Source organism: Arvicola amphibius, chromosome 7 (genome assembly GCF_903992535.2).
Source record: "Arvicola amphibius chromosome 7, mArvAmp1.2, whole genome shotgun sequence".
Lineage (NCBI taxonomy): Eukaryota > Metazoa > Chordata > Mammalia > Rodentia > Cricetidae > Arvicola > Arvicola amphibius.
The window spans coordinates 50,579,443-50,592,036 of record NC_052053.1 but is presented as its reverse complement, the minus strand read 5'-3'; the positions used below and the strand labels follow the sequence as shown (position 1 = coordinate 50,592,036).

The following is a 12,594-nucleotide window of genomic DNA, read 5'->3' as shown; positions in this document are numbered from 1 at the left end:
TTGCTACAGAGTGACATGGGGTTCCAGACCCTTCCACATTCATAAAGTCAACATGGGGGACAGAGGACAGGTGTAGACAGCTCACCCCCAAACCTTGGCCGAGCAAAATCATGTTCGTGGTGATGCTGCCCGCTCCCTGCTAACAATGATTTGTTTCAAGCTCTCCTTTGAGTACACTCACCTTTATAGCTGAAATATGTTTATTTATTTTAAAGGACAGCTTAAATAGATGGTGCAAATGGAACAGAAGGGATGAGCACTGTCACCCCCAGGGGCAGGTGCCCCTGGCGCAGCTGGGGCAGCTGGCTACAGGCTGTCTGGGCATAGAGGGGAAGTCAGTAGTGATGGGGGCGGAGGTCAAGGACCGGGGAGCACCAACAGAGCTTTCCTATGTGATGAGACGTGCCAGCTCCTCTGGGGATCTCGGGTGTCCTCTCCAGGTTCCAGGCCTGGTCCTTGACCTCATGTCCATGTCTATGACAACTCACACACCTCGATCAGTAGGTCCTTGTCCTAGCACTGAGGCTAAGGCCTGGGACACAATGTTATAAGTTTTAGAACTGGAAAAAGCTCACAGGATGGTGAGGCCTGGCAGGGCCACACCAGAGTCCCCCTCAGGAAGGCTACCCTGACCTCAACGTCCCACCTAGCTCTATGTCCACTGCACAGCGCCTGCCACCTGGTAGCCACATGGCCCCGGCTGATGTGCCCATGTCCTATGCCCACTGCAGTCCAGGTCCCGGTCAGAAATAGCGTGCTGGCCACGGTCACAGGATTGATCCCCGACACCCCATAAACCAGGAGCGGCAGTGGCAGACACCCGTGGGCACGGCACTCAGAAGTGGAGGCAGGAGGATCAGGCTGTCTTCGGGTACATAGTAGGTGTGAGGCCAGCTTGAGACACGTGAAATGCTGTCTTAAAAAGGAAGAAAAAAGAAAACTCATTCGAGAGAGATGATGGCTTAGAGTCAAGCCATACAGTAAGGCTATGAGAAAGGGGCTGAACTTCAGAGCTCAGGGGCAGTCTGTCTGTCAACCCAGAGGCCCCCAGGCCTGGCACGGCTGGGCTGAGGAAGGCCTAGGATCCCAGCAGAGCTGGAGGGAGACAAGACAGCTGGGCTGAGGCACGGGCAAGAATGGGCAGGCAGTGCCGGACCCTCGGCTGTGGCAGCATGAATCACCTCAATAGGAAGCAAAGAAAAGGGAGTGAGCCCAAACGTCCTTGGCAATTCCTTTAGTGCTCGGATGTCCATGGAACAGGATAAGGTGGCTTCCTGTGTCTGTGCACAGCCCGGCAGGGTGGAGACGCTGGGCTCGAGCCAGGATGCCTGGGGTCAGGGGGCAAGGGTGGGGCGGGCTGGGAGCTGGCCAGGGTCTCCAGTTACTTCAGGGAGTCCAGGTAGTTGCAGACCTGGGAGAACACAGTGTCCACGGTGCCTTCGGCATTGACCTGTGGGGATATGGATGATGAGGGCAGAGATGCCATGGCAGGCATCCCACACACAATCCCACTCCAATAGCGACTCACTGAACTAGGGGGAGAAGGAGAAAGCGAAGCAGAGGGAGAGGCTGGCCTAAGGGCCTCTCATAAGAACCCCACCTTGCGCACAATGCCGCGCTTCTCGTAGAAGGAAATGACAGGCTCCGTGGCCTGGTAGTAGGTCTCCAGCCTCTTCTTAATGGTCTCCTCATTGTCGTCCACACGGCCACTGGTCTCCCCTCGCTTCAGGAGTCGTTGGGTCATGGTATCAGCGCCTGCGTCCACATACAGTAGCAGTGTGGGCTGTCCGATCTGTGTAGGGAGGACATTGTATCATTGCGACCTGTTCCTGCTTCCAACTCGGAAGCCCCACACGAGACGAGCTCAGAACGTCAATCCTTTCCCCAAGGCAGCCAGAGGGCCTTTCTAAAAACAACTACCCATCACTCCTCTGTTCACACCTCTTCCACAGCTTTCTAGAACCTCCAAGAGAAAGCCCAATGTCCTCACCACAGGTAAAGCACCCTGTTCCTCCCTCCTTCCTTTTGACCACACTGGCCTATCTGTCTCCATCCCGTGCCAAGCCAGCACAGATCCCTCTGCTGTGAGACCTGTCTCTTTGCCACATCTGAGACTGACTGAGCCTGAGCTAGAATCTCATCCCCCGCCCCCCAGGCAGTCTTCTTAGATGTGGCCCTGACTATTCCTAGTCCCTTGGTCTCCCCTCCCCTTGACAGATTATGTATTTTCCTAGTGACCCCCCTCCCCACTTCCCTCAGCCAAGGTGGGAGCTGACGACTGGATAAGGCCTGACTGACAGAAACCAGAGCAGGGACAGGGTGACGACTGTTAGGAAACCTGAATGATGTCACTGTCACTGGTATCAGCCACTCCAAGGTGGCTTGGAGACATGTGAAGGAATAAGGCCTGGCAGCCCTAGATCTCAGTTCAGCTTCCAGTGCCTCTCCAGTGTCCCGTGCCCAGGCTGGGCCTTGTTCTGAAGCTGGCAATCTAGGGTACCCCATCCCTCAGAGCGGCCTCTCCCCACCAGCTCTCCAAGCCTGGCACCGGCTAGGCTGCGTTTGTGAGGGAAGGAGGGGGACGCCCGGCCTTCCTATGACGAGGGAAGGAAAGCCACCTTTCTCTGGATAGCTTTGGGCCTGGGTTAGGACTTCTTTACAGTCTCAGAACCCTCTGTCCTACAGAGTCCAGTGTCTCCAGAGGTTGCTAAGCGGCTGTCACCCAGACTGCCACACTCAGTTCCTCTCCTGCTTCCGTCCAACCAAGTGCCCTTCTGAGTCTGGGGTTGTCTCCTGGGTGGTTGAGGGTTTAGGGTAACAAGCATCATCTACCTTAAGGAAGGAGTGATCACGTGACCTGCTGACCTTGGACAGTTTCCCAGGTTCTTCTCTTACAGAGACTGTGGGTGACAAAGGTCAGGTCAAGGCTGCCACCCCCTGTCCATCAGTCATCAGGTGCCCAGACACTCTGAGTCCCCAGGACCAAACACAGCAGACTTTGGGTGGAGGTGGTGGGGCTATAGTAACAGCTAAATCTCTGGGTAGTTCATCCCTGGCTGGAGCCTCAGTTTCCCAATCTGAAAATAGGCATCTAGCTTGAGGAGTGGGCCTTGGACACTGCCCACCCCAAAGCAGCATTTTAGCCAGCAGGATAAGCCATTTCTAGGCCCACCCCTCCTTTAGTACAGTTCTGCCACCCCCTAGTGTCAAGATATGAGAACTTCAGTTATTTGGAGACCCAGAGGACGCCACCAAGCCCTGGGTGAAATCTGCAGTCCCTTGTAATAATAGCACTGACAGGCTATTATCGTAATAGGACTGATAGGCACTTTTATTTGCTGGATGTGGCCCTGAGGGTTGCAGGTGACATCACACGACTGGGGAAATGGGGAAAGACCAGGCATGCCTCAGGGTTGCTACAGGCTCTGCGGCCTCAAGGAAAGCTAGACTAACTCCCATTTCACATATTGGCAAGCTAAGGCTCAGAACAAGGCAAGCACTTTCTTGAGGTCTTTAAGACTCTTAGAGGTTGCAACATACAGTCCCCTGTTTTTGGCTGTGCCTTACAGAGGTGGGCAGGAATGAGACTGGACGTATTCTGCCCCAAGCCCACCAGGATGCCCAGTTAGCCCACCACCCCACCTTTGTTTCCCCCTACACACACAGCACCTACAGCCCCACAGTTCCCTGTGTGGCCATATATGGTGTAAATGTATGCATACATGCATGAATGTGCCAGCATATGAATTCACATGCATGTACTCCTATAGTGCTTGCTACACCCAGAGCACACGTGTGCATGAATGTGCACTGTATGTGTATGCATCCTATGTTGCCTATTGCTTGTGTAGAAATGGGCCATGTGCACAAATGTCTGTCTGTACACATGTGTGTTTGGGGGAGGCGTCTCACTCTGTAGACCTTGTTTTCCCAATGGACAAAGGCTTGTGGAAACTTAGAACTGTCTGTCATTCTCTGCCTCCTGAGTGCTGGGATTAAAGGTGTGCACCACCACCGCCCAGCAGAACTGTCATTCTTGATGCCAGCTCTCCCCGTTCCCTGTGGCTGGGAAAGAATATGGGTCCTGTCCCTGGCATTCAAGGTTCCAGTCAGAGTTGAGGATCCTTCTTCCATATCACTCTGACCCCATCTTCTGGTCAACCCGGCCAGTACTGCTCTTGACCCTTGGGCTGTGTGTTTCTGGGGTGACAAGTCCCACAAAGATGAAGTCTCTCAAATCATGCCTTTCCTTGCAGCATTTATGACGAGTCTCATGTGACTTCCCCACCCTCCTCCTGCAGCCTCCATTACCCTCCCTCTTTTCAGCTGCAGCCCGGGCCCTGGCCAACAAGATCGAGGGCCTCTTACCCGCTGTTCAAATTCTTCTCCCTGCTTCACCTCCCTCGGGTAGCCATCAATCAGGAAGCCATTGGAAGACTCCACTTTAGCCATCATGGCATCACGAAGCATGTCCAGCACCGTGTCCTGTTGTGCAGCACAGGGGCTCCTGAGCTTTCTCTCCCCACCCCTCTGGGCCTTGGCTCATGTTGGCCCACCCAAGCTGCCCTCTTTCCTGGAGCATGAGCATGCATGAGTCCCCGAAAGCCCGTCTCTCCAGGGTTGGGCTTAAGTGAACCCCTTTCCAGTCAGGAAAAGTACTGAGTAGTGAACCAGCTCTTGCAGGCTTCCTGTCCCCACCCTAGCCAAGTCCAGGGTCTTGGGGAGGGGACAGATGGGGACACAATGGGGACACATTTGACTTACGATTCAAGCATGACACAGAAAGGAGGGATAAAATATGAGTAAAGAAGGAGACCAATGGGTCAGCAGGATGGCTGGGTGGGTAAGGGTGCTTGCCACCAAGCCTGATGGCCTGAGTTTGATCCCCAGCACCCACAGGGTGGGAGGAGAGAATCAATTCCTTCAAGTTGTCCTCTGACTGCCACATGGGTGTCGTGGAACCCAATAAACAAATAAAATAACAGAAGGGGACTACTCCAGTATAGAGTTAGGGGGGTCTGAGTGCCAACAAAGAAGGTCATTCCAGCCATAAGGGAGTTTGGACAAACAGCCAAGGTACTAGGGATGCAGAGTGGGAGGCAGGGTCTTAGTCATTTCTGGAAGCAACTTTTGAACAAGGGCAATGGGGAATCAACCACACAGGCTGACAAGCTAGAGAGGGACCTGGTCACCCTTGCCAGCATATCACAGGCTTTGCTGGCTGATCCCAGGGGCTCAGGCTCAGAACCGCCACCACTCCACCATCCTCCACCCCAGTCCCCAGAGGGGTCTTTACCAGTGGCACCAGCTGCCCCTTTTCCATGATGGATGATAGCATCTTGCCCCTCTCCGATCCTGAGCTGACTTCTGCCCGCAGCAGGTCCCCAGTGGAGAGATGGGTGTAGCCGTATTTCTCCACAATCTTCTCACACTGGGTGCCCTTTCCTGAGCCAGGCCCACCTGCAAGCACCCACGCATTCAGTAACCCCAAAAAGGAAGCCCCAGGAAGGACACTGATAGGGTCCCTCAATGAAAGAAGACCAGAAAAGCCCGCAGGCCTTTAAACCCAGCACTAGGGAGGCAGAGGTAGGCGGATCTCTGTGAGTTCGAGGGCAATCTGGTCTACAGAGGAAGTTCCAGGACAGCCAGGGCTATGCAGAAAGACCCTGTCTCAAAACAACGACAACAACAAAAAAAAACAAAAACAAACAAGCAAACAAAAAATTTCCCCAAACAAAACAAAACAAAACCAACCAGGAAGAACCCCAGTCCCAGACTTCCACAGGGCCTGCTCGGATCCTTCCCACTTGCCCACCATGTGCCTGTCCACAACTCACCCACCACAAAGATGATCTTGGCTTTCTTCAGTTTCTCTGTGGAGAGAACAGGAGACAGGAGTCAGTGATTGGCTAGATAAGCAGGCAGAGGTACCTCTGGGACCCAGGCTTGCACAGAGCAGGGATAGGCACAGGGTGTTCTGAACCCACCCAGACAAAGCCCAGAGGCTAAAAACTCAGCTAAGAACTCAGAGGAGGTTAAGGGACTGGGGTGGTAACCACGTGGCGCCTTCTGGGGGTACCCCCAGGTATTGGTCACCTCCGGCTTTCCTGTGTCCCTCTTCTTGGGGTTCACTAGATGAACAGCAGCCCATGATCCTGTTCGAGCAGCCGCCTCCCCTCTGCTCCCTGGCTTGGCCCTCCCCCTTGCTGGCCTTCCCAGCAGTAGTAACTTGGGCTGACAACCACAACATATTTTTGCCATAGAGATGGTTGCCAGGGAGGAGGCCTGTGGGCAAATGGGACTCTTACTCAGACAGGGAGGTAAGCAGACTTCCCAGACTGCTTCCTTAGAAGCCACAGCCCTGGTGGCCTGGGGTGGAAGTAGGTGACAGAGTGGCATGAGAGAGGCCCTGGGTCCCCTACCTGATGCTGTGCAAAAGGACCTCACAACTCCCTGCGGAGAGGGAAACTGAGGTCTACAGAGGGAGGGGCTTACGCAAGGGACATCTGAACTCAAACTGGAACCCAGGGCTTTCTCCCGGGTCTCCTCCCCTTAGGGAGACAGAACTGAGCAGGGGCCTCGCCAAGAAGGAGCCTCTTTGTTCTGTCTCTGACCCAGGCGGAGGTGGGATTCTGTCCCTGACCCAGGAAGCTCAGGCTGCTGGGGGGCCGGAGCCTTGAGGAACTGTCAGGGAAATGCCTAAGACTGAGAGAGGCAGCTAAGGGACAGACTGGTGGCCGCTAGCTTTAGACAGTAGCAGCACTCATGTCTGACCTGCTCTCTAAAGGGCCACCCAGGCAGAAGCCCAGGACCGGGGAATGTGCTGCCAGAAACCAGAGCCCACCCTGGCACTCTGCCCGTGCATAGGAGCAAGGAAGACTCAAGACCTTAGGGTCCACCTGATTGGCAACAAGGACACTGAGTCCCAGCAAGGGCCAGACAGGCGCCTACCCCACCCCACCCCACCCCCTGCTTGGCAGTTGATACATCTGGAATTTCTGCACCGAGTATCCCCATGCGCAGTATCCTCCTTCCCCAGGAAAGGGCAGGCTTGGCTATAAATATTAGCATATGAGTTCTGGGGCCCTCAGAGAGGCCTTGCATAGTAGGCTTAGAGGCCAGACATATCGTGACAGGCCAGAGGAGGACGCCTGGGGCCTCCACCAGCCCTTCCAGACGACCCGTGAGAACTCACACCCCTTGACACACAGACACTCTGTAGCCAGGAGAGGGCCTCATACCTTCCATCTTGCTGAGTTCAGGGAGCTAGGTCAGCCGCTCTGCAAGACAAGGCACAGGCAGGGGTGAGGGGTTCTCCTCCCACCCGACTCAGCTTCCACCAAGCCCCACCCACAGCAGCGGCAGGTAAGTGCCAGGCTCCAACATGCAATTTCCAAACAGAGGCTAAAAGGGAAGACGGACGCCCTGGAGGCAGAACGACCTTAGAAAAGTCACCTTCCTGCTGGCTTCTACTGCCTCTGTCACCCCTCCAGTGTGTGCCTTGATCTGTTTGGAGGCACCTGGGTGGAGGTCACAGAGGGGCGTGAACAGCACTGTGGAGTCTACAGAAAGAGTCCCTAGTGGGGGACTCTTTGAAAAAAACGCTCCCTGCTCCCGGGCATGGGAATGTTGGCAGGAGTGTCCTGTTTTCTTGCCTGGGGACAGGACAGGTGGGAAGAAGAGTGCTCTAAGACACAGAGACCCAGGGACACTCCTGGGGGCACAATCCTTTACAGTTTGTTGGGTTTTGCTCTGTTTAAGACAGGGGTCATTCTGTGTAGCCCAGACTGGCATCAAAGTAACAGCCACCCTCTTGCCTCCGCCTCCCCAGCCACTGGGACTACAGGAGTGTTTGCCACACCTGGTTCTTCCTGGTTCCTTTTTTTTTTTTTTAATTTTATATGGATGAGTGTTTGCCTGCATGTATGTAAGCGAACCATGTGCACACAGTACATGAAGACACCACCACTGGATGATACATCTCTTGGAACTAGAGTTACAGGTGGTTGTAAGCTATCATGTGGGTGTTAGAACCAGAACCTGGGTCCTTTGGAAGAGCAACAAGTGCTCTCAGCTGCTGAGCCCTCTCTCCGGCCCTTTCCCAGTTTTCAAACTGAAGCAGGCTCAAGTCCACCTCACGCGAGACCCTACCACTCACCCCACGGGGAACTTTCTTCACCGTCCCTAGTTTGCCCATCCTTTCTTCACAAATCCCAACCCCTCCAGCCTCTTTCAAACTACTTCTTCAGCTGGGCGGTGGTGGCGCACACCTTTAATCCCAGCACTCGGGAGGCAGAGGCAGACGGATCTCTGTGAGTTCAAGGCCAGCCTGGTCTTCAAGAACTAGTTCCAGGACAGGCTCCAAAGCTACAGAGAGAAACCCTGTCTCGAAAAACCAAAACCAAAACAAAACAAAAAACTGTTTCCTCACTCCCTACCTGTGGTCTGTGTCCTTAGATCACGGCCTGTCTCCACAGAGCCTCAGGGTAACACACACACACACACACACACATAGTGGTCAGATGTATTTTCCTTGGCAAATGACAATTTTGTGGCCCTCCTGCTCACAACCTTCCATGTGTTGTCCTCTTGCCTCCCTCAACCAAACCTGAACCTCACCTCTCAACCTAGCTGGCAGAGGCTGGGTAATCTGGCCCCTGCTTTCTCATCTACTGCAGTGCTGCCCCCCCGGCACCTGCCCACCTGCCCACAGGTCTTTGCCTCCCCCCGGGCACCTGCCCACCTGCCTACAGGTCTTTGCCCCCCGCACCTGCCTACCTGCCCACATGTCTTTGCCTCCCAACTGCACCTGCCTACCTGCCCATTGCCCACAGGACTTTACAGTGTTACATCCAATTCTTGGGGGATGTCTTTCTCCAAAGCTACTGGAGACCTCAGCTTGTCTCACCTACTTCAGGGTGCCTTCCAAGACTCCACCACACAATTCCACAGGTATCCCCTTCTGAACTGCTGGTGGCAGGGCACCCAGCAGAGGGTACCAGACTGTTCTTTTGCACTGTGAGCCTTGTTCCTGGCCCTGATTGGGCCTGGCAGGAGATGAGCCCTGGACTGGGACCCTCATTCCATCTTGCCTGTCATCTGGGGAGGGGACTGAAGCTGGGGAGGAAGGCAGACTAGCTCCAGTCTCTGTCTGGGTTCAAGCTCAGGCCTGGAGCCCCACACCAGACAAGGACCTTGAGCAACTTTGCACAGATACACAAGCAGACAGCTTCTAGTCCTGCAGACTGTGCAGAAGGGGGTGTGGAGCTGCCAAGCCCCTCAGCAGTTGCCCAGGGGAGGAGGAGTGTCCCAGGCTCTGGAAAGCCACCAGGATGTCCTAGGAGGCCACTCTACTCCACCTGCCCCACCCCTCCTGGTAACCTAAGCTCCTCTGCCCCACAGACACCTGCCACTTCCTTGATCTAAAATAACCTAGGTCGTGAGGAGGCCTCCAGGAGGCAAGGGGTCCCAGGCAGAGTAAGGTTACAGACTAAGCAATCAGGCCTTATAAGGCTCCCTGGGCCAGGGCCCCAGTGATTCCTAATATGACCGGAGTGGTCTTCTAGGAAGTTCAGGGAGCAGAGGCCCCACAGAACCACCATCTCCAATCCCAAGGCCTCGAGAGACGCTCTCCCAGAAGCTGGCGAGCAGATAGGGTTCAAATCACAGCTCCATCACTCAGCTGTGTGACCTTGGGCAGCCACTGTCCCCTCTCTTGCCAGTCTGCCTGTTACTCAAGTGCCGTGGGTAAGCAGCTGCCCAGAGCTGTGAGTCAGGCTGCAAGGCTCCTTCACAGCCCTTGATCCAGCAGGAGGTGCTGGCAGGGCTCCACCGTCCAGAGGCCCCAGGTCCTCCCGGGCAGGGACATAGGCTGTCTGTCTCCCTTTCCTTAGGGCCTCAGCAGGGATCTGCCAAGGGCACAGAGCTGAAGCCCCAGAAATGCCAGGTGGGGCAAAGGGGTCTGTGAGGCCGGGAGGAGTCACACACACAGCCACAGGGCACATGCACCCAGAGCTGAAAGAACGCACATGCAAAAGCTCAGTTCATAACCATGGATACAAACAACAAACACACACAGAACCCAAGGGCAGCCTGACACAAGCACCCCCACCTCCCCACAGGTGATGTCTCCCCACTCCCTCGGTGGAATCCACATGGGCAGACAATGGAGCAGTCACACACTGACCTGGGGGAGGGTGTAGTGGGCGCTGGGGCCAGTGCGTGCCCTGCCAGTCCTCTCAGCCGCCTGCAAAGGCGGCTATTTATAAGGCTGTCAGCGCGCACGCATGGCATGCCGGGAGCCAGCACTCTGGTGAGAAGGCAGGGAAAGGGGAGGGAAGAGGGAGGGGAAGAGGAGGAGGGGAGAGGAGGAAGCAGGGACTCTGATGGAGAGCCTCTCAAGAGTGAGCGTCCCCCAACAGGCACCCCAGGGACTGAACCTGCACACAGAAGTCTGCCACTCCCCTATGCCCACATCACTCCCCACAGACAAGGGTTCTACAGCTGGAGAAACTGATGCTCAGATGGACGGATTGTGTGTAAGATCTCACGGTGCTGGTGGCAAAGAGGCAAGTAAGAAGGGACGGGGACCAGGGTATGGACCTTGGGGTTCAAGGGCCACAGTCCTCATGTTCTGAGATCCCACCCTGAGACAATTTTGTTGGAAAAGACTCTGAGCCCCTCTGGGACCCCGAAGATCTGATGGTTAGGTAGATAAGCCAGCCCTGACCTCATAAAGCTGCCGGCAGTGCCCCATAGTTGAGCACTTGAGACACAGACTTTCAGAATGCTCTGTGTATCCAGACTGGGGGGGGGGGGGGTGTAAACCATGAGAGCTCTCATTGTGAGCACCTGGATGGAGCACTAAGCCAGCTGCCGACCAGCTGTGCCCAGGGAACCCAGAATAGGACCCAGAAGCTACCTGAGGCTCCTGGGTGGGAAGTCGTGTGCTTCTGGAACACTATGCAGGACAACAGGCATTGGGTGACAGGTACTCAAACAGCAGGGCACAGATGAGAGCCCAGGACCCTCAAGGGTCAGAACTCATGTATTTGACGGTCAGCAGCTCCAATGGCGAGATGGGGTGAAACTGCAAATTGTCTTGTAAACGCTAGGGAGCCACAGAAGTTCGGGTGTTGCCTTAGCAACAGCAGTAGCATGGATACCAAGATGCCTGATCTAGTCCCAACTCTGCCACCTGTGACATCATCAAGCAACCTCACTTTTGCAGTTGTGTGTGTGTGTGGGGGGGGGGGGGGTTCTCAGTGAGTCAGAGGTACTGTGTTGGTCTGAAAGCCCTCTTAAAAGACCTAGGGCGGGGTGTGTGTGCCATGACACAACTTTTGGGGAAAGCAGATCAATGATGTCATCCAAACTTCTACCAGATCCTACTTTTAGAAACCCATTCAAGCAAACGCTTGTGGGAACAGAGTTCATACCAGGAAGGCTCTTCATGCCTGCTGTGACTGACTTGGGGGCCATGGCGCAGCAGGATGCATGGGAGGCAGGGACCCTGCTATAAGGTCTAAGTGAAAAAGAAACCCAAGCAGCCCCTTAGTGTGAGACATGAAACTCACCTGCCCAGGTCTGATCTCACCTGAATAAAAATGATTGTAAGATGGGCTGTGGTGGCTCACACCTTTAATCCCAGCACTCAGGAGGGAGAGGCAGGTGGATCTCTGTGAGTTTGAGGCCAGCCTGGTCTACAAAAGCTAGTTCCAGGCAGGACAGGCTCCAAAGCTACAGAGAAACCCTGTCTCAAAAAACAAACAAACAAACAAACAAACAAAGTCCAGCTTGGTCTACAGACAGACAGGGCTACACAGAGAAACCCTGTGTCCAAAAAACCAAACAACAAAAAAATGAAAGCAGTTTAAAACACTAAAAGATATTCTGAGGGCTGGGAGGATGGTTCAGCAATTGAGAGTGCATACTGCTGTCCCAGGGACCCAAGTTCAGGCCCAGTCGTCCTCTGGACAGTGGGGAAGGCTCACAACAGTCTTTAACCCCAGTTCCTCCCTGTGGCTTCCTTGGCCACTTGCATTCACATGCACATGCCCACACACTGACATATAATTAAAAGTAAAATTAAACATGTGACTACAGAAAGAATGTGGGGGCTTGAACAGGAGCCCCACAGGGGTGAGAATGCGAGGGGTAGATAGATGGCCCTGGGCCGCTACACTGAGGCTCCCAGCCGGACCAGCTGGGGTTAATACTGAGAGAAGGGACAGGAGTGGGCATGCCCCAGGTGGACTGGTGGAACACAACCACCAACAACCCCAGGAAACATCTGGAAGCTGAGAACAGGAGGGAAAGGCTCTGCAGCTGCTTTAGGTGAGACACAACAGGAGGCAGAGAGGCTACAGCCTCTGGCAGAGGGAGAGGAGACGTGAGCCATGGTTTCACAGAATTCCCCCCACCCCCACCCAAGAGTGCAGACAAAGACACAGGGCCTGGATTTCAGAGTCACGGAGAGGCGGGCTTCAGAAACCAGAAGGTTTCCAATGGGTTCCACCTGAGGTGAGAATCTGACATCCCAGTAACAGGTCCGTATTCGGCATCTAACCTCTTCTTCACACCCACCTGTGGGCA

The 12,594-nt window shown here is 54.7% G+C and overlaps 1 protein-coding gene across 1 annotated transcript; it reads right to left on the bottom strand.

Annotated features, from left to right (window-relative positions):
* Window positions 1-321: 321 nt before the first annotated feature.
* On the bottom strand, window positions 322-10,288 carry Ak1 (adenylate kinase 1). The gene is made up of 7 exons (XM_038337455.1): window positions 10,187-10,288; window positions 7,242-7,280; window positions 5,838-5,873; window positions 5,297-5,460; window positions 4,369-4,485; window positions 1,601-1,792; window positions 322-1,450 (listed from the first exon to the last, which is right to left on the bottom strand). Exons 2-7 carry the CDS (start codon window positions 7,246-7,248, stop codon window positions 1,382-1,384), a joined length of 585 nt encoding a protein of 194 aa, XP_038193383.1. The 5' UTR covers window positions 7,249-7,280; window positions 10,187-10,288; the 3' UTR covers window positions 322-1,381.
* Window positions 10,289-12,594: the final 2,306 nt, after the last annotated feature.

Bases quoted from the DNA above. Each gene is read 5' to 3' on its own strand.
- Ak1 (XM_038337455.1), bottom strand. The intron at 4,486-5,296 runs GTAAAGACCCCT...GCTGCACAACAG, and splicing joins AGGGGCAGCTGGTGCCACTG to GACACGGTGCTGGACATGCT. The intron at 1,793-4,368 runs GTAAGAGGCCCT...CTCCCTACACAG, and splicing joins GAGAAGAATTTGAACAGCGG to ATCGGACAGCCCACACTGCT.